At 40.5% G+C, this 22,671-nt stretch overlaps 1 protein-coding gene across 1 annotated transcript; it reads right to left on the bottom strand.

The window, feature by feature from the left end:
- Positions 1-233: 233 nt before the first annotated feature.
- On the bottom strand, positions 234-21,507 carry LOC140227179 (uncharacterized). Its single transcript, XM_072307612.1, has 4 exons — positions 21,299-21,507; positions 4,018-4,442; positions 2,128-2,186; positions 234-1,646 (listed from the first exon to the last, which is right to left on the bottom strand). Exons 2-4 carry the CDS (start codon positions 4,424-4,426, stop codon positions 543-545), a joined length of 1,572 nt encoding a protein of 523 aa, XP_072163713.1. The 5' UTR covers positions 4,427-4,442; positions 21,299-21,507; the 3' UTR covers positions 234-542.
- Between the last annotated feature and the right edge of the window lie 1,164 nt (positions 21,508-22,671).

Genomic DNA, 22,671 nt, shown 5'->3' with positions numbered 1-22,671 from the left:
AAGCCATCAATAAAAGGACATTTTGAGAACCATCAGCATTTCTGAACTTATGCCTTCGAATATTTCATTTTGATACCAGCATGCAGTAGCAAAGATCACAACCAATCAGCGAAGCTCTATTCCAAGAAGCCTATGATGGCCAATGGGTAAATCTAACAATTCCATTGGTTGAATTGCACAACTGCAGTATTCAGCGATTAAATTGTTCAGTAGGTGTTGTGTGCAAATTAGGCTTTAATTGCCAGCTCGTGAATGATAATCACATTTGCTGAGCTAAGAAGGCCTTTGCATGAGGCATTTGGCTCCTGCTCACTTCTCTTGTAATTGTCAGCACGAACAAAGGTGTGAGGGCCTTTGAAATAGGCGACTGCAAAACGGGCTAAAACATACACAAGGACAAGACAACAGCAATTCTTGGATGATAACAGTTGGACCAAGCGCTAGTAATTGACAAATGTGAGCAACTACTAGATAGCTTTAGGCTGGAGGTACCTATGGGCAAATGACAGTCAGCACTAAAAATGGGAGCTCTGGAGCCAGAGTCACTGCTTGGGACTTGATGTGCTGGAATTTGCAGAGACTGAGACTCCAGATGACTGTATGGCATTCTCAGCACTAGTTCTTTGGGTGCTGGTCTCTTGGGATCCCACAGGACCAGGGTTCATGAATGTCGATGAGGTCGAACCCTCCACAAATGACAGGGGCAAGTTGCTGAGAGTAAATGCGCCACTGTCAATGGCAGGTGATGTCCTTGACGTGGACTCAAAGGATGACATGTCAACCATATTTGCAGGATTCTTGTCCACCATCGCCTTAAGGCCGTCCATAACTTTCTTTGCCTCTGGAGTGCCAAATGCATTGGGCTGGATTTTGGAGAAGTGGGTAACAGTATGGTACATTACATGTGCTTGGCGGTGCAAGTCACTCAGCTGCTTCTGCAGCTTTGTGTTTTGTTCCATGAGGGAGGCCGTTTGCATCGTAAGGTCCAGCAGGCCACACTGACGCAAGGCGGTAAAAGTGCGGTGGAATCGCTTTCGCTTACGATCTGTCTGTGCGGGGCGCTTCAGCCCGACTGAACTGAATTCGGAGTTGGCTTCGTCTGCTGCATTTTGGGCTTCGGGCGACATGGCAGCTCGCTTGGTCTGGTAGTAGTGTCTTGCTATTGACCAAGGGATATGCCGCTTGCGGTTCCCACTGCTACCGCTAGACATGCTTTCCTGTTTACTCTCATCTGACACCTTGTTCCCCTGGCTGTTATACATGGTGGAGACTCCAGTACTGCTGTTGGTCACCCCACTCTGCAGCAATTGGGGGCGCGATGGGCCCGGCAACTCGAGGTCGCACTGGACCGAAGATGGGTAGTTAGCCCCGATGCCCGAGGAATCCGACGTAGACTCGAGCTTCATGGCATTGGCGGAAGTGCTTATTACCGTTCTCATATCCATGTTTCCAGAACTTGAGTCAGACCCGGAGTCAGTGCCAGTGTTCCTGGCCTTGTTCCGTATTTGTCTCCTCTGGTTGGCATCCACTAGCACTTTGTCAAAGGTTGCCTGGGTGATCTTCTTCTGCTTCTCCTGATCACTGTTCATCCCACTGGAACTATGCCCAGTCAACGCACTTCCATTGGATTCATCCTTTGGTGATGTCTGGAAATGAAAAGCACAAGCAATTGGATGAGAAAATGAGGTCCTTCGTCATTTGAAACGGCGAAGAAATTCACAGCAATAGATTTGTCGTAAATTCTGCTAAGGGTTGTGATACTTAAGAGTTCAAGCTCAGTGGAATGCATTTGCATCTTGAATACAGTATGAATTTGGAAATCAGTGACAAGACTTTGATGAACAAAGAGAGTTCAGGAATTGCTATAGTAATGATGAGGAAACGGCACATTCTTTAAGAGAAAGCAGAAAGAAAAGGGGAAATGTTTGACACTATTCATACCATGACTACGAATTATCACCAGTCAACAATCAGTTAACCCATTGAGGACGGACTGATTTTGCTTCAATGCGCATTTTTATTTTTTCATAGGCATCTGCCAGAGTATACTTGGGACTCGTCCTCAACGGTTAAGTATGAATGAATGGTCTTCTGAAGAGACCACTCTACAATCTCTTTCACACTTACTGTAGAGCAATTAGCAGAACCAGATGAGGATGTTTCAGACATATCTGAGACGCAGCTATCTGTAAATGTGGAAATACAAACAAATTTAAACATCAACATGATGGGACTCACTATGATACAGTACTGTATGCATTGTAAATGTACATACAGTTCAAAGAAAGCAACTTCTGATGTGCAGATACTGAAAAAGGAACATAGAAATATCTTAATGGTAGAATATTTCTTGACTACATGTACATGAGATATTTGTAGGCTAACCCCCAATTACTACACCTGTGTACTTATTTACATCAAATGAAGAATCAAGTATTGTATGCCAAATTTGATGAAAAAACAATGTCACATCATACAATATAGACGCCGCAACATGACACATGGATTGTTGCCAGTCAAAAAAGATAAAAATGAATAAAAATATCCCTACTCAGATGTTGACATGTGCTGTATGGCAGGCTGAACATCCAAATTTATTCAAACCAATGTAGCAGTTTGGCATCATTGCTGTCTGTTAGGTTGTCTCTTTCCTGTAAAATACAGGTTACTACAGAGCTTTGCAAGCTTCTTTGAGATGTGCTACAACCTTTCATCTTTCTTCACAATATTCCCTTCAGATTAAACCAAAAACCAAACACACACACACACACACACACACACACACACACACATAAAAAACCTCAAAACAATTAACTTAAAATTCTAGATTTTGAACTAATGAACGCATACACTAAGAACAGAGAAACAGTAAAGGTCCCTCAATAAACAATATAATTTTTGGGCAAGGAATTGCCATCAAAAATCATTACGACTTAAAACTGTATTGTAATCTGCCTTAGTACTTACTGAGCAAAGTGTGAGCCACACTCTCTGTACATATTAAATAATTCAACTAAAAAAAAAAAACCAACTAAATAACAGACCAGTTTTGTTATGAAGAAAGCTGGCAGCCTACTATTGAGACCACACTACAGTTTATATTCTCCTGCATTCACCCTTGTGCACCCAAAATTGTACTACATTGGTCACCCCTGCTATCCCCTATATAAATCTGCACTGTGCTTCCACCGTGCAACTGTTGCCTCCACATGTTTCTTGAGGCAAGATCAAGTCTCCTAGTTGGAGACAAAAAGTGGGTTGTTATTTATTGATTGAGCTGGCTCTTTCTTCCGCGCGCCACATCCGTCTTCAAAAAGGTCTTCATCTACTTGGATTTCACTCAGCTCTGCTAAAAAGAAGAAAATATCTTTTGTTAGCATGGGATAGAAAGGTGATCACAGTATCAATTTTGAAAATAGCAACACAAGGATGAACACAAATGTAAACTGCCAACAAAAAAGGGAAATCTATCAGAGAAGAACTATGCACGCCTACACCTTTAATGCAGTGACTTATGAGCTTAAGATATCAAACTACAGCATATTTTGATCGCAAAAATAACGTATTAGTTTTTAAACATGAAAAGCTGAAACCAATCTCAAGCATTCATGGGAATACTTCAAGGAACAGAAATAGTGTCAGTGAAGCTAAAACAGACAGAATTTCAGCCCGAAACACAGCTCACTTTATTTGGTGCTTTATGCTCGTCTTGATTTGTGGCGATTTTGATTACAGTGCACTCCCGTTATAACAAACACGGTTATAACAAAATTCCTGTTACAACAAAGTACAAATTCAGGCCGCAACATTATCCACTCTTTGTATTTTTATTGTTCATTTGGTCATAGCGAAATTTCGATATTACGAAAGAAAACTGCTGGTCCCAAGGACTTCGTTATAACGGGAGTCCACTGTACATACTAGGGCATTCTTTCACCCTAACCAGGGAGGTGTAACACCTCCCTGCCCTAACAATAACTGTGCCACAGACCCCTTGTTATTGCTACATCAACTCACCTCTCCAGAGGACATCAGGTGACCTAGAGTCACCAAGCGACGAATCACAGGAGGGACTCGCCGCTGGCATCGGATTCATCCCATCTTCGGCTATCAGTACATCAGATGGGCTGGCCCCAGAGGTGGATTGCCCCGCTAACAACAGGTCTTCGCCCTGACCCTCAGGCTCTGGCAAGGCACCGGGGAAGGGGTCGAAGAGAGTACTGGAGTGTTCCGTCTCATATCTGAGCGTGGCCTGGGTGCGAGAATGGCCTCCTCTCTCCATCAGAGTCCTCTCCCCAGTGTCTGGTGTTGCGTTCTCTCGCATCTTGTCTGAACTGTCACGGGGCAATTCATCCCAGCTTACGGCTTCAAAATCTTCAATAGGTGGTGGTTGACTTGATGATGGCTGTGGTGTGCGAGATGCCATTTCATCATCTACACATCTGAGAGAAAACAGAATGCACATTGGCATTTTAGAAGTATAACGAGCCAAATGGTTCCAAGTTTACAATCCAAGGAACGTACAACAGCCTTGTTCAGAAGCACAAATTTGTGTTCAAAAAGGCATTGTAGAAACAAACTTGATTAATATGATCAACATTTTTATTAATTATTTGGATGAATTCAATTTCACACATGTGTGTATGCTAGCAATACTCAGGGGTGTGAGAGTACTGGTCGAAAAAAAAAAAAATCAGAAAAAATCTGAAACTAACAATGTTGTACATGAAAAAAAGTCTGAAGTGCATTAAACTGCATGGATACTGTATTTCAATGCATTTGAATTGCCCAAAAGTCTGCATAAGTGGGTTTTGGCAAGGAGCTTCTTGGTTTCGGGCGGAGTAAAATAAATCTGAAATCAGATTAAACCCCAAGTCCTCACACCCCTGAATACTACTGTATATTGAAAAAAAAAGGAATAAATCATGGTTTCACAGAATTTTGGCGCATGTACAGTAGCGCTCACGGTAACCTGTGTCACTCCCGCGTATTCCCGCGTGCTTCTTCGAGTGGATAAATCGGCGTTCACTTCCGACATACCTGCGGGGATACGCGGGAATACAGCGGGAGTACAACGCAGCGAGAGCGCGTGCGATTTATCGTGTGGGAAACACGCCAAAACAGCCCGATGTACGATCAACGCAAGCCCGATGTACGCAATGTATGAACAATGCTATGCTTCGCATGGCTGAGTGTGCGATTTGCGCTGTGTTGGCCTACAGGTACATCCTTGCATAGCGCGTGTGCTTGCAGACGAACCAGCTCAGTGACAGTTGCAATTATTTGCAGATTAAGAAAAGTACGCAAAGAAAGCTGCCTCATTGTAATTTAATTCCACGTGCCAGCACATCGTACTAGTACCTCGCACGGAGGGCCCTGTAAGCAGCGAGGTGGGAGGGACTCGATTCTACCTTCCTGTCAATCCACTGCACAAAACTGCAAAGCAGTAACGTCAGTATTACGAATGGAGCGATGTTACAAGCACGTGATTTCCCGAAGTTTTTTCTAGACTCACAGAGAAATTAAAAAAAACCCCTCTTTCTTTTCAACTTCGTGCACTCACCTCGTGACACATTTCCTCAGAAGAGTTCTTCTATCTTTGTCAATAAATTCACATCGAACCATGCAGTAATTTTCCAGAAAAAAAAAAATTCATCTTTAAACAATAAAATACATGTATTCATGTACGGAGAAAACCTTGTGAAGAAATTACTACATGTACGGTATCCGTAAATCGCTACTCATTCTCGGGGAAGTTGCACAGTGTTATCTCTCCCGTACTCAGTGGAGGAGTGTGGGAGAAACGCGGGAGTTACAATTTCAAGCACGCGGATACGAGAGTTTACAAAGATCGAACCCTCGGGTGTGAGGGGAAACGCGGGAGTTACAAAACTCGCACCCCTCCCGTACTGAGAGCATGGTGTGCGGGAAACGCGGGAGTTACAAAGCTCGGATACGAGAGTTACAAAAAAGAACGTACCCCACCATCCCGTATTAAGAGCATGGTGTGAGGGAAACGCGGGAGTTACAAAGCTCGCACCCCTCCCATAGTGAGAGCGTGTTGTGCGGGAAACGCGGGAGTTACAAAGCTCGGATAACAAAGATCGTACCCCACCCTTATTAAGAGCAGGGTGTGAGGGAAACGCGGGAGTTACAAAGCTCGCACCCTCCCATAGTGAGAGCGTGTTGCGCGGGAAACGCGGGAGTTACAAAGTTCGGATAACAAAGATCGTACCCCACCCTATTAAAAGCAGGGTGTGAGGGAAACGCGGGAGTTACAAAGCTCGCACCCCTCCCGTACTGACAGCGTGTCGTGTGGGAAACGCGGGAGTTACTATATAAAGCTCGTCCCCCTGCCGTATTATTTTGTGCCCGTTTACTTTTCTTTTTTTTTTAATCAGGTGATGAAACATCGTAGACCAACAGAAAAATAACAAAAAGCCTTTCTATATTTTTTCTAATTTATGCACTTTCTCTACTGTTATCTAATCTTTTTCTGTTCTTCTTTTTACTTTTTTTTCTTCTTCTAATTACTGTCATTACAGTAGGCCTATTAGTATCATCACAACTTTGTTACTATAACCTCTGAAATTTTCTTTTGTGCAAGCAACAAACTATCTTTCTCTATTCGTCTGCATGAGCACCAAGTGTTTTCTTTATTCAAGAGAAAAAGAAAGAAAAAAGCAAAATCACAAGCGTTGCGCTCAATCTACTTCCTTACGTTTATTATTGAGAAACTTAAATATATACTATAGCAACGATTGTACTAGAAATGCATACCAGCATCAAAGTAAGCCCATTTTCTATTATTCCTTGAGTTACAATAATCTCGCATCCTTTCCTTGTTAACTCTATACCGGAGGAGGGATTACGGGGTAATTTCAAAGTTCGCGCTCTCTATTCAGTGGAGTGCGCTTCTGCGGTAAACGCGGGAGCACTAATCTCTCATCCCTCTCGTGATGCTTAGAGGAAGTTGAGGGAATACGCGGGAGTTACAAAGCTCGGATAACAAAGATCGTACCCCACCCGTATTAAGAGCAGGGTGTGAGGGAAACGCGGGGGTTACTATAAAGCTCGTACCCCTGCCGTATTATTTTGTGCCCGTTTTACATTTCTTTTTTTTTAAAATCATGAATCATGTGATGAAACATCGTAGACCAACAGAAAAACAACAAAAATCCTTTCTATTTCTTTTCTAATTTATGCACTTACTCTGTGACACATTTTCTGGGTAAAGTTCTTCAATCTTTGGCAATAAATTCACATTCATACTTTTCTCGAAAAAAAAAAATTGTGTTGCACAATAAAGTTGAGGGAATACGCGGGAGTTACAAAGCTCGGATAACAAAGATCGTACCCCGCTCAGGGTGTGAGAGAATTAAACGCGGGAGTTACAAAGCTCGCACCTCTCTCGTACTGAGAGCGCGTTGTGCGGGAAACGCGGGAGTTACTATAAAGCTCGTACCCCTGCCGTATTATTTTGTGCCCGTTTACATTTCTTTTTTTTTTTTTTTTTAATCAGGTGATGAAACATCGTAGACCAACAGAGAAATAACAAAAAGCCTTTCTTTTTCTTCTATAATTTATGCACTTGCTTTGTGACACATTTTCTGGGGAAAGTTCTTCAATCTTTGGCAATAAATTCACATTCATACTTTTCTCGAAAAATAAAGATTGTGTTGCACAATTAAGCAATGAAATATTCTTCCTCACATTTTCTTCTATACAGTTATGGTTTAATGAGAAAAATAGCGATATTTCCTTATAGTTTAGGCTTTATTGAAAAAAAAAGAAGGTATGGTTGGATGTTTTGTGATACAACTGACTTACACATTTGCACCAAAAAGTGATATCCTGAACATATTTAAAATCATGATCATCATATAGATACAGTAAAATGTAATATATGATTTTTGTTTGCTATATCCCTTTTTTCAATTAGATATCATTGCATTTCTTCAATTTCACAAGCTCTGAATCTTTGATCTAACAGTACCATGAATACGAAGTGCCTACATTTTTTTTCTTTTTTTTTTAGTGGCCTAAATCACTTAGCGATAATGGTCTAACGCATCATGGTGTGATAGAAAATTATTTTCTGGCACGGGGTATATCCCTTTCTCATTTTCGCATGAGTGACATAGCTCGTATCCCCCTCCTGTATTGAGAGTAGAGAGTGCCCCTCCCCCAACCGATACTTCTTAGTGATATCCAGAGTGCGTGATTACACGAGTGACGAGGTTCGTATCCCGCCCGTATTGAAAGTAGGGTTTGCAGGACTACGCGGGAACTTCAAAGCTGATTACCCCTCCGGTATCGAGAGAAGGGGCGCGGGAAAACGCGGGAGCAACATAGGTCGTAATCAACTTGCCTGTATTGTGATTACAAAATGCGGGAGCACGCGGGAGCTTCAAGGGTCATTACCCGCGTCCCCTCCCTTATTGAGAGTTAAACAGGCAGAGCGGGACTACACGGGAGCTACTACCTTTCTTCTCATTTACATGACCACTTTCAGTGTTAATGCCTTCACAGACCACAGGCAATTATTGTAATTATAATTAATAGCCATGCTTTATTTTCACTTACCTTTCTCCTCACTTTCACGAAGAGTTTGTCGGTATATCATTATCCTCGCTTCCTTGACAGAATGCTTGCCCTTCCCATTAAGGTCTTGGTTCACATGTCCATCGACAAGCTCCGGATCTTAAATTTATATGTTAAATATCTGATTAACGCTATTAACGAAAGCTTAAACCTCTCTGCCACGACACGGAGTGATCATGCATTTCTTCATCTGGCGGCAAAATATTACATACGGTAAATATCCAAATGATGGTTGTACACCCGGAAACTAAAATTGAGTCGTAACGTGGCAAGCAAAATCCTCGACGTTGTTGCAATATCAAGTGTTTATTGTAGATTTCATTGACATCCAATGAAGTGAAAAGGGAAAACTTGTCACATAGTTTCATAACCTTACTAAGTGTTCATCACGCAGACGAAGAAAAATTTGTCAAGGCAAACCTATGGTTTCACTATGCGTTCACTTTTTGAATTGTATTCAAATAATCTATTCTGTACTATCCTTAATCTGATCAATCTTGCTGCTCTTCTCTGCGTCTTCTATTATCATTGTAACTTCGTTTCTTTTACCTCTTTAATGTCCTTTCCGATAGGCGATAAGGCAACTGTCTTCTCTATATTTCCTCTGAGCACCAAATGGTTTCATCAGTCAAAAGAAAAAGAGGAAGACAAACAGCGAGGAGCTCGATATGCAATTTATATACATTCTTCGTAGAATATTTGTTTTGGCAGGATATTGGTCCTGGCCATCACTGTAATGTCTATTTCATGTATTTATTAACTGCGCATTCTTTTCTTCAAACCCACCAGTTATCAAACTCATTTTCTTTACTGGAGTAACAGTAACAGTAATGTCGCATCCTCCCCTTGTTGAGACAGGATACAGAGGGGCAATTTCAAAGTTCGCACTCTCTATTCAATGGAGTGCTCTTCTGCGGTAAACGCGGGAGCACAACACTGATCTCACACTCCTTTCATGATGTTCAGAGGATGTTGAAGGAATACGCGGAAAGTGCTACCAGCTCCACAAAACTTTGGGTGCTGAGGATTACGCGGAAGACACAAAAGCTTGCACGTACCCCTTCCATATTCCTTGGAGCGAACGCGGGAATCGCGGGAGCTACAAATCTCGACTCCTCCCGCGTTCACTGGAGGTTCTGAGCAAATACAAGCATACACAAATCCATTCCAGAATTTTATTTTCTGTTACATTTGGTCCTATCCATGGCCACATTTTTTCGGAATTGTGGTACCGGAAATTTTATATTGTACTTCTTCCCATCCACAAGCTTTGGTTCTACTAATTTTTTTTTTTTTTTTTTTTTTTTTTTAATAGTATACATGTAATATGGCAAACCTGTAAATCCATCAACAGATTACAAGTAGTTTTTGATTTGTTCTGCATTTTGATAACAGTAGTTACAAAAATCCATGGGAAGAGGGAAACTTGTCAAATGCATAGTATTCAGCATTCAAATGCGTTCATCTTTCGAACCTTATACTCGCATCTTTACACCTGTTACCTAATCAGTCTTTTTCTCTTCTTCTTCTTCTTCTTCTTCTTCTTCTTCTTCTTCTATACTGTCATTCGTATCATCACAACAACCTTGTTACTATATATTATAACCTCTGTAATTTTCTTTTAGACAAGCAGCAAACTGTCTTTCGCTATCTTTCCTCTGCATGAGCACCACGTGTTTTCATTATTCAAGAGAAAAAATCACAAGCGTTGCACTCTTAATCAATACTTTCTTGACAGAGTATTTGTTATGGCCGATTTTGGTCCGGGTCATCAGTATAATGAACATGGGAACCATTTTTCAAACTCACCAACTTACTCTCTAAAAAAAATCGAGTGAAAATTTTCACTCTGAAAAGAGCGAATACAAAAAAGATTGAATTTCGAGTGAAATTTGAGTGAATTTTGAGTGAAAAAGCTCATTTTCACTCATTTTGGAGTGACGTCAGGGATCACTCCAAAATCCCTGACGTCACTCCAAAATGAGTGAAAATGAGCTTTTTCACTCAAAATTCACTCAAATTTCACTCGAAATTCAATCTTTTTTGTATCCACTCTTTTTAGAGTGAAAATTTTCACTCGATTTTTTCGGAGAGTAAGATCTATAGACATGAAGCAGAGAGGTGGAACTGCTTGAATTAATGCACTATAAACTATGGGTATACACGGTTATATTTACTTGAGAAACTTTAGTATATAGCAACGACTGTAGACATGCATATCAGCATCAAAGTATACTATTTTCTATTATTTCTGGAGTTAAATAATCTCGCATCTTGTACTTGTTAAGACTATTATATTATACAGAAGAGGAGGGATTACGGGGTAATTTCAAAGTTCGTACTCTCTATTCAGTGGAGTGCGCTTCTGCGGTAAACGCGGGAGCACTAATCTCTTATCCCTCTCATGATGCTCAGAGGAAGTTGAGGGAATACGCGGGAGGTACAAAAGCTTGCATGCCTTCCGTGTTCACTGGAGCGTACGCGGGAATCGCGGGAGCTACAAAGTTTAATCTCGACTCCTCCCGTGTTCACAGGAGGTTCAGCGTGAATGCAAGCTTACACAAATCCATTCCAGAACATACTTTTTTTTTTGTTACATTGGTCCTGCATGGCCACACTTTTCGGGATTGTCGTACCAGAAATGTTATACTGTACTTCTTCAAATCCCCAAGCTCCGGTTCTTCATAAAATAATAAATAATCATATATGAAATTTTATACAATGTATATACATTTTCGGAAACGTTGTATATACGTGTAGTAATAAAAGATGGCAAATTAAATCCTCGAAACATCACAAGTCTTTGTTTTTATCTTTTAGTTTGATAACAGGAGTAACAAAAATCCATGGTTAGAGGGAAACTTATCAAATCACTCAGCAATATTATTCAGAGTTCACCCAATAAACAAACAAACAAAATAGTATGCGTTAACCTTTTGAACTGTATATACTCGCATATTTACACCCGTTATCTCATCAAATCTTTCTCTGTTCTCTTCTTCTACTTGTTACTGTCATTATTAGTATTATCATAACAACTTTGTTACTATTAACCTCTATAATTTTCTTTTGGACAAGCAACAAACTAACTGTCTTTCTCTATCTTTCCTCTGCATGAGCACCACGTGCTTTAATTATTCAAGAGAAAAATAATCACAAGCGTTGCACTTAACCAATACTAGTCTTTCTTGACAGAGATTTGTTATGGCCGATTTTGGACCGGGTTATCAGTAATGAACATGGGAACCATTTTCTTCAAACTCACCTGCTTGAGATCTTACAGAAATGAAGTATTGGGAGGCGGAACAATGAGAATTAACGCATATTCATTTGAGAAACTTCAGTATATTATTTATAGCAACGACTGTTCCAGTCTTGCATAATCAGCAGCAAAGTATAGCTAGTATAGGCCTATTTTCTTTTATTTCTGGAGTTAAACTTAATAATCTCGCATCTTTTACTTGTGAAGACTATTATACAGAAGAGGAGGGATTACGGGGTAATTTCAAAGTTCGCGCTCTCTATTCAGTGGAAAGCGCTTCTGCGGTAAACGCGGGAGCACTAATCTCTCACCCCTCTCGTGACGCTCAAAGGAAGTTGAAGGAATGCACGTACGGGAGGTACAAAGATTGCATCCCTTCCGTGTTCATTGGAGCGTATGCGGGAATCGCGGGAGCTACAAATCTCGACTCCTCCCGCGTTCACAGCAGGTTCAGCGTGAATACAACCTTACACAAATCCATTCCAGAATATTATTTTTTTTTTTTTCTAACACTGGTCCTGCTTGGCCACAATTTTCAGGATTGTCGTACTGGAAATTTTATACTGTACTTCTTCAAATCCACCAGCTCTGGTTCATAATCAAATATTATACTTTTTTTTCCGTACACGTTTTTTCGTCTAGTAATATCAGATGGCAAATAGATCCCTAAAAACATTACAAGTCCTTGTATTATTCATTTTGATAACAGCAGTAACAAAAATCCATGGTAAGAGGGAAATTTATCAAATCATTAGAGTATTCAGCATTCACCTTAAAAACAAACAAATGCGTTCACCTTTCGTACTGTACTCACATATAAATACACCCATCATCTTACCAATCTTTTTCTGTTCTTCGTCTTCTACTTATTACTGTCATTATTACTACTATCATAATAACTTTGTTACTATAACCTCTATAATTTTCTTTTAGACAAGCAACAAACTGGTATCTGTCCTCTGCATGAGCACCAAGTGTTTTCATTATTTAAAGAAAAAAATATCAAAATCACAAGCGTTGCCCTCTACTTTCTTGACAAAGTATTTGTTATGGCCAATTTTGCTCAGGGCCATCACTAGGTAGTAATGGACTTGGAACCATTTTCTTCAAACCCGCACCAGCTAGAGATCTTAGACTTGAAGCAGGGAGGCGGAATTGCTTGAATTAACGCACTATCAATCTATGGGTACGTATTTGAGAAACTTACGTATACATAGCAACGACTGCATACTATAGAAATGCATATCAGCATCAAAGTAGGCCTATTTTCTTTAGTTGAGTTACAATAGTCTCGCATCCTTCACTTGTTAACTCTATACCAGAGGAGGGATTAACGGGGTAATTTCAAAGTTCGCACTCTCTATATTCAGTGGAGTGCGCTTCTGCGGTAAACGCGGGAGCACTAATCTCTCATCCCTCTCGTGATGCTCAGAGGAAGTTGAGGGAATACGCGGGAGGTACAAAAGCTTGCATGCCTTCCGTGTTCACTGGAGCGTACGCGGGAATCGCGGGAGCTACAAATCTCGACTCCTCCCGTGTTCACAGCAGGTTCAGCGTGAATACAACCTTACACAAATCCATTCCAGAATATTTTTTTTTTTAATTTTTTATTTTTAACGCTGGTCCTGCTTGGCCACAAATTTCAGGATTGTCGTACCGGAAATTTTATACTGTACTTCTTCAAATCCACCAGCTCTGGTTCATAATAAAATATTATGCAATTTTGTTTTCCGTACACGTTTTTTCTTCTAGTAATATCAGATGGCAAATAGATCCTTAAAAACATTACAAGTCCTTGTATTATTCATTTTGATAACAGCAGTAACAAAAATCCATGGTAAGAGGGAAATTTATCAAATCATTAGAGTATTCAGCATTCACCTTAAAAACAAACAAATGCGTTCACCTTTCGTACTGTACTCACATATAAATACACCCATCATCTTACCAATCTTTTTCTGTTCTTCGTCTTCTACTTATTACTGTCATTATTACTACTATCATAATAACTTTGTTACTATAACCTCTATAATTTTCTTTAGACAAGCAACAAACTGGTATCTGTCCTCTGCATGAGCACCAAGTGTTTTCATTATTTAAAGAAAAAAATATCAAAATCACAAGCGTTGCCCTCTACTTTCTTGACAAAGTATTTGTTATGGCCAATTTTGCTCAGGGCCATCACTAGGTAGTAATGAACTTGGAACCATTTTCTTCAAACCCGCACCAGCTAGAGATCTTAGACTTGAAGCAGGGAGGCGGAATTGCTTGAATTAACGCACTATCAATCTATGGGTACGTATTTGAGAAACTTACGTAAACTATAGCAACGACTGCATACTATAGAAATGCATATATCAGCATCAAAGTAGGCCTATTTTCTTTAGTTGAGTTACAATAGTCTCGCATCCTTCACTTGTTAACTCTATACCAGAGGAGGGATTACGGGGTAATTTCAAAGTTCGCACTCTCTATATTCAGTGGAGTGCGCTTCTGCGGTAAACGCGGGAGCACTAATCTCTCATCCCTCTCGTGATGCTCAGAGGAAGTTGAGGGAATACGCGGGAGGTACAAAAGCTTGCATGCCTTCCGTGTTCACTGGAGCGTACGCGGGAATCGCGGGAGCTACAAATCTCGACTCCTCCCGTGTTCACAGCAGGTTCAGCGTGAATACAACCTTACACAAATCCATTCCAGAATATTTTTTATTTTTATTTTTTATTTTTAACGCTGGTCATGCTTGGCCACAAATTTCAGGATTGTCGTATCCACCGGAAATTTTATACTGTACTTCTTCAAATCCACCAGCTCTGGTTCATAATAAAATATTATGCAATTTTGTTTTCCGTACACGTTTTTTCTTCTAGTAATATCAGATGGCAAATGAATCCCTAAAAACATTACAAGTCCTTGTATTATTCATTTTGATAACAGCAGTAACAAAAATCCATGGTATTAAGAGGGACATTTATCAAATCATTAGAGTATTCAGCATTCACCTTAAAAACAAACAAATGCGTTCACCTTTTGTACTGTACTCACATATAAATACACCAATCATCTTATCAATCTTTTTCTGTCCTTCGTCTTCTACTTATTACTGTCATTATTACTACTATCATAATAATTATGTTACTTTAACCTCTATAATTTTCTTTTAGACAAGCAACAAACTGGTAACTGTCTTTATCTATCTGTCCTCTACATGAGCACCAAGTGTTTTCATTATTTAAAGAAAAAATATCAAAATCACAAGCGTTGCCCTCTACTTTCTTGACAAAGTATTTGTTATGGCCAATTTTGCTCAGGGCCATCACTAGGTAGTAATGAACTTGGAACCATTTTCTTCAAATCCGCACCAGCTAGAGATCGTAGACTTGAAGCAGGGAGGCGGAATTGCTTGAATTAACGCACTATATAATCTATGGGTACGGTTATATTTGAGAAACTGAAGTACGATAGCAACGACTGTACTAGACATGCATATCAGCATCAAAGTAGGCCTATTTTCTATTATTTATTGAGTTACAATAATCTCCCATCCTTCCCTTACTCTATAGAGGAGGGATTACGGGGTAATTTCAAAGTTCGTACTCTCTATTCAGTGGAAAGCGCTTCTGCGGTAAACGCGGGAGCACTAATCTCTCACTCCTTCGTGATGTTCAGAGGAAGTTGAGGGAATACGCGGGAGGTACAAAAGCTTGCATGCCTTCCGTGTTCATTGGGGCGAACGCGGGAATCGCGGGAGCTACAAATTTCAACTCCCTTGCGTGTTCACGGGAAGTTCTGAGCGAATACACTAGTCAGGAGGTATAATCAAAACTTGTCAAATCATTATGAAGATATTTAATATTCACAAATGCGTTTATTTTTCGAATCGTATTACATCGTCTGTGTCTACTCTTTGCCTCCTCTTGTAATCATAATTTTTATTGTCTCCTCTCATTTTGCAAGGGGTCTGTGCCGTCCATTTACTCACTTCACAAAAGCTAATTCCAATAATCATTTATGACATTATTATCATGACTTCATAATTTTCTTTTAGCTCTATAATTTCCTTACGAATATTTCTAAGCGATACGATAATTGTTTTCTAGCTCTATTTTTCGTATGAGCACGGTATGGTTCCCTTTTCATATAAGCAAATTTAATAAACAGAGGGCCGCGGGGCGCTCAACAAATATTGTCGATCGCGCGTGCCAGCTGTTGTGATCGCATATTTCTCGACAGGTTGTGAGTATCAATGACATTTCGGGGAATACACGTTCTTTAGGGGCTACACGTGTTTTCATGGTTCTCTGCTATAAACTTTATTCTCTGACGTTCGTGGCATAAAGTTACGGCAAATACATAGGCCCTAAGTAAAGCAAACAAATGGAAAAAAAAAAAAAATCTTTCTCGTACGCCTTACGCTGTGACAGGGAACAGCTGATACGAACTAGCGCAGGCTTATTAGCTCATGCGGTACCAGAAACACATGGAAGGCAATATTATCACTATTATCATTATTATCATTATTATTATTATTATTATTTTTTTTTTTTTGGTACTGCCAACCAATCGACTCGGCGGTCATACAGCACGGTCGGAGAACTACATGTGAGACACAGGTGCGTCAGTTACCAGTGGGCCTACAAACTGTACTTTACGTACAGGAATACTGCACTACTATCGCGCAAAACACATCGTGCTGTTTTCATGGGACTGGGAATCAATTCGACGTTTTGCATTTGTTTGTCATGTTGCATTGATTCTTGCCGTTCGATGCCTCCTCGGGACTCGCTCGAAATGAGAAGGTAACGATATTGTACCGTTGCGTTCGTGGTCCAATGCCAATGTCTTCTAGTCTTTAATGATATGTAGCATGAATTTTACTTGGGTTTTGCTGGGATTAATTCCACATTTGTTTTTTTAATGTACAAGTTTTGTACTGTGATTACGCCACTCGTAACACATACAGTGAGTGCACATTGCGTCGTCAGGAACAGCATGCACTACATGCACAACGTTGAATCGCGCGCTGCTAGCTGTGCTGTGCACAGTGTGCATGCATGCTGCAATAGCGATCGTACAACTCGCACTGAACTGGAGTCTCGCTCGTGTGGGCGGGAGTTCCCTGTACTGTGTGCGGTATTGTCGCGATTTTTGGCGCCGCACACATCGTCCACGGACTTGCGAAAATTCTGCATGACAGAGCGCGGGAGTACGCGGGAGGACGCGGGCATACGCGGTAATCGCGGGAGTGACACGGACCCCCACAGGTTACCGCGAGCGGGACTGTAATACAAATTGTTCACTGTACTGTACAGCAAGAAATATTCATGGCATAAAATTTTCACAAATTGTCACTAGCATCCAAAGCATTATAGTGTAGACAAGAACTTTCATGTTCATTTGAATTTTGTGAATCTTGGCTCGCAAAATTCGCAAAATTAAAATGCATGTGGAAAAAATTTTAGTTCTAAAGTATACTGTCTACATGGACTTTCAAGTTTTTATCACATTAGAGGATTCATCAATTGACATTAAGTATGCCTATGCATTTACAAAGAAGTGAAAGAACTGATAGACATTCACTCCACTTTAAACTCAAATTTAGTCTGGTTTTGGAGTCTTATGCATCTGTTTTTGAAGACACTTCAACACTTCACAACATCATAATGAGATGGCAGTGACACTACACTTTCTTGTTCCAAAATACAGAATACAGTACAGTAATTTGAGCAAGCCACCAGCATATGATTTCCAGTCATTTGAACATTACTAGCACACTGATTCTGTAGATTTCAAGTCAGCCATTTTCAATGTGCAAAGAGAAATGTACTGTGGAAATGGAAATTTTCACGGTGTTGAAATTTTCGCGCATTTCGCGCAACAAGAAAGCAGCACGAAAAATAAAAGCATATAAATGTTTTTGCTTGCCATATGTTCCAGTAGTTTATGTCTTGATTCCACGGAATTCAAAACACGCGAAATTCATCTTACAATGTACCCAGCTGAGTGCGAAAAATTACAGGCACAAAAATATTAACTGTAACAGTACCATGTAGCAACACCAGAATCCTATATGAAGCAAAGAAACTAGAAACAAACAAACTGAAAAAGGGGGGGGGGGGAAGAAAAAAACAAAACCAAAACCTACATGTACAGCACACATCAACTGCTGCACAGAGTCAACTGAAATGGTTTCCTCTTCTCAATGCAATCACTACACATGTACTATCATGTGCCATAAACTGCTCATGGCCACTTGACTGACAAAGGGTTGGTCTTTGACCCTCTCAGACACAAGGTTGTTGTTCTTGTTTGGATCAAGGCATGTCTGTTCACATGTGGAATATTTGCACCAACACTTCACATAAATCTCATCAATTTGTTTGGTAACATATGGTTTACGAAAAAAAAAAAAAACTTTCATATCCTGGAAGCATCATTTATAATTATTCAGAGCACACAAGATATTGTGCAAATTGTATCTTGAATTGTCTACTCTGCTGTCTACCCAGCAACACCCCTGTTGGTGTATGGAATACAATACAATGGTATCTTCTTGTCAACCTGGCTTGGGTGGTACATTTGTACATTCACTGCTCATATCAGTTGATGTAAACTATATTTTCGCGAAGAGATCAGTGATTACATCAAGCAAGGCCCTGTTGCAGAAAAGTTGAGATCAAACGTGCATGAGTATAAAGACAAAAAATCAGACATACGGCTCTGAATACTTGGGCTCAATTCTGATTGGCTGACACCTGACTTGCGTTTGATTTTCTGACCTAAACGTTTGATTGCATCTTTTTATGCACCAGGGCTCAGACTTCTCAGACTCGTTGACCAAGGCAAATCCCACAGGGAGCAGGGGCAAAGGCCAGAGTGATGTTCTTTTCTGAAGCCATATTAATGTAGATATCTGTAAACATTTTAATTTATAAACTAAAAATTTAGAAGTACAGAGTGTAGATACAAAGCCAATCAATGGTGGGTACCCCAAGTATGAACAGTGTGATACGTCATTTAGGTCACATCCATTTGTATCAAGTGAACAAAGTTACTTCCTTAGTATTTTGTTTTGTTTTGTTTTGTTTTCTCAGAGATGCCAAGTTTTTTAACTGGCTGGGAGTCAGAAACTGTGATTATAGGGGATGGCTAGTAACTGATCAGTGGGAATCAGTGGGAATGCTGGGGGTGATTGTTCCAATTCTTGTGGGATTCATTTAATAGTACATTATATCTATTGTTGTGTGAAAATTATTTGCTTCAGAATGGTCTCATATTCAAGTAATGTGCAGTTTGATGTTTCCAGGTTACTGTCTAAGTGGAAATTTTCGCGGTGTTGAAATTTTCGCGCATTTCGCGCAACCAGAAACTAGCGCGAAAATAAAAACACGCGAATATTTTTGCTTGCCATACGTTCCTGTGCGTGATGTCTTGATTCCGCGGAATTAAAAACACGCGAAACTCTTCTGACTCGGCCTAGCGCGAAAAATTAGTCCCGCGAAAATATCCACTTTTACAGTAGCATGCCTGTACAGAGACGGGGCGATCATTAACGATCAGGATTGCTTTATTTTGGGTATATTTCAGCCATTTCAAAGCCAAATTTCATCAAATAAACTTTGAATTGCTCTCAGAATTATATGCTCGTTCATATTTTATGAGGTTTCTAATTATCTCAAAAAATAATCATCAAAAAACATTCGAAACCTGAAGCCCCATCATACATGTAAACCCAAACTGTACCATCCCATTAATATGAATAGTATCACCTTAATTCCCCGATTAAGCTCTCTCTCTCTCTAAAAAAAAAAAAAAAAAAAAAAAAAAAAAAAGTTACTAGCACTTGTACAGGCCAGGTTAACATAATATCTAAACCTCATGTGGCATAAAATTGTACATACCTGGGAGCAGGACAGCAGATTTAGGTAGAGATATTAAAGACGTGGCAAAGATAGACAAATCAATAATATCCGAGTGAAAACTTACAAGTAATAGGCCTACTGGTATCTTTTTTTTTTATTTTTTTTATTCCACAATGTATATCAAAGTACAACTGAATGGAACTAGTGGTTTGTTGAAAGAGCAAAAAAACAAACAAAACAAAACAAAACAAAAATCTTCTAAGCATTTCAATGACATGGTAAAAACCAATTTAAATCTACTGTAAATCACCACATGGTGCATGGTTGCCATGGGAACTGATTAAAAGCTGGTGGCAATGTTGGTGATCAATCAATTTTGTCACCATTTTTGTATACCTACAGTGTTTGTACTTGTACACTTTTATCAATCATGTTGGGGGTAAAAGGTGCAGACAAATTATATGAATATTGTATATCATTTCAGTATTCTATGAAGGAATTCACTGTCCTGCAGTAGACGGGATACAAGCGCGTGACGTCGATTCCGCTGAATGAACACTGACCTAGGTCGGTCAGTGGATGAGAAACACATGTCTTCCCCTCTGTAGATTATGTCGAAGTACTAGTACTTGCGTAATATGAGAGAAGCCACAATTTAAAACACGCGGCGACACACGCGCGAGCAGAAATACGCCAGCGAACCTCGCATGAAATCGCCGAGACTGGAGACAAGGCGCCGTGTCTCGTGTACCGTAACGTGACAATTCCGCGAGTGCGAGGTCGCCTGACTAGCAAGACAGGGAGGTCCACCTCCCTAACGGCCCTGCTGGTGATAGCTGGCACGCTAGCTAGCTAGGCACGTACACTTGCAGCATAAACTACGCATGCACCAGACTAGCGCTAGCTCGGCCTCAGCTAGCTACATGCATAAAAAGCGGCCAGGCCCTTCCACCTCCTGGCCATGCCAGGCCATGGTTCACCGACTTTAAATCAAAGAGGTTCAATATATGTAGACGTATAGAGTATGTAATATTAGAAAAACCACTAAACACGACCTAATGCTCTGAACACAACACTGGGTAGGCCTATTTATAGTTCAATCTAGTAGTAGTATGGGCCTAGTCACTGGTATATAGACCCTGTGGATGTAACGTTAGTCTAAATAGGATATTTCTAAGGGGATCCTTTCTACATTTCTAAGATCTTTAAGGTAAGGATCCATCTCTAAACATCACAAAGCAGGTCACACATCGTGCACAGCGACATGCTTCTGAATGTAGGCACAATGTAAGATCCCTTCACAACATAACATCGCATCCATTATACGACTTCTCACTTTGCTTTGCATTTCCCCTCCCCCATTTCCCTTCTTTTGTTTAAATTTTTGATCCAAAATATAAAACAAATATACTTTGCCTAATTTCGAGTTTCTTGTTAAAACTATAGGCCTCGGTGCCTCAGAAAGAACTATTCACCTCGGGGCTGCGCCCCTCAGTGAATAGATTCTAGTTCTTTTGGAGTCACCTCTACTCAAGGCAATTTGTATACTATTCTAGATAGTAAACATTCTTACCTGCCATCGCCTGCAGGAATACGATCCACGACACAGCGTTATTTATCCTGACTATCCACCAATTGGCACCATGATCAATTTCGCTGGGTAAGTTGGTTGTTAAACATGCAAAATGTAGTTTAGGGTCTATCTAGACTACTGATTTTGAAGCAGTCAATTAACAGCTGATTAACCCATCACGGCCGACCACCAAAGCAAAGTCAAAGAGCCGCTTCGTCTCCCAGTCACTGCACGTATGCACTGTATGTCACCGAGTGTCAGTCGGTAGTAAAAGCGTCAGCACCACAGGTCCACAGTACCACTGACTGGTTAGTCCGTTACTATTTGCAGACTTGTATCTAGAATATCCTAGTCGTGGGGTTTTGAGCATAAAAATCAGATCATTACGGCACCGTGGCGTTGTATAGTCAGCTGGAGGTGATGAAAAACGGGGCCTGCTTCTTCGTACGAGCTTTCCTGTTCTAACGTTTGGAGGCTCTTGTCTACTTGTCCAAGGTACAATTGGATTGTATCCAACTTGCAACCAAGCACGACAGCAGAGAGAGTGACAGCAGTACGGCAATAAATTCCAATTGCTCACACACAGTAAGGACAGTTCACCAGAAATCGTATCCGTCCTGAACAATGTGGCAAATGCATGAATTACGAAACAGGTCCTCTGAAAAGCGGCACCAAACACGAGTATGCTTAAAATTTAATCTACCGTAGTATGACCGTTTATCATGCATGTGCACTCGTATTGGGTTTCCTTGGGCAGCCCTACACGCGTACGTGTGAATAACGATGGAGGCTCCTACATGTCACCTCGTGCAGAGACACATTCTTGAGCGTACAGCACGATTGCACGGCGATGACAATGCGCCCCGATATGCTGGCACGTGGATCATGTTTACGTACACGTGAGTTTAGTCTATGTCTTCAGCCAGTATCCAAGAGAAAGGAATTCTATTTTCTCAGCGGTAATCTCACTCATCATTCAGATGTTCAATTCGGCTGTAGCTGGAGGAAACCTAAACAATTTTTGGAATTTAGCTGTTTTGTCTCGCAATTCAATGACTTTTTCAATCATCTTTGTCACGACGCGATGAATGTTTCAAAATTGTTTTTATAGCAACTGGTTCGAACAGTCTTCCTCGGCGACTATGAGGAAAACAACAGTCTTCGCCGGCCCCAGTGCAACAACATGTTGATCAACGTGACAGCGAGTAGTGCGGCATGAAAAGGCGCGTGTACACTTGTTATTGTGCCATTTCTCCGACGAGGGCGTGGAAATATCGATTCCTCGGGAAAAAATAGCACGACACTGCAAGCATAATCACGACCTATTTAGTATCTGCTTGTGTCTAGATTGCATAAGGGTGGTAGTCCATCTA

The sequence above is a fragment of the Diadema setosum genome, chromosome 1 (assembly GCF_964275005.1).
Source record: "Diadema setosum chromosome 1, eeDiaSeto1, whole genome shotgun sequence".
In the NCBI taxonomy this organism is placed as follows: Eukaryota; Metazoa; Echinodermata; class Echinoidea; order Diadematoida; family Diadematidae; genus Diadema; species Diadema setosum.
This window is presented reverse-complemented; position numbering and strand designations above follow the sequence as displayed.

What these genes read in the sequence shown, in the direction of transcription:
- LOC140227179 (XM_072307612.1), bottom strand. Translation starts at nt 4,426, where the DNA reads ATGGCATCTCGCACACCACAGCCATCATCAAGTCAACCACCACCTATT. An exon ending in ACCTGATGTCCTCTGGAGAG is followed by an intron (nt 2,187 to 4,017) that starts GTGAGTTGATGT and finishes CCACATTTACAG; the next exon opens with ATAGCTGCGTCTCAGATATG. An exon ending in GTTCTGCTAATTGCTCTACA is followed by an intron (nt 1,647 to 2,127) that starts GTAAGTGTGAAA and finishes TTTCATTTCCAG; the next exon opens with ACATCACCAAAGGATGAATC.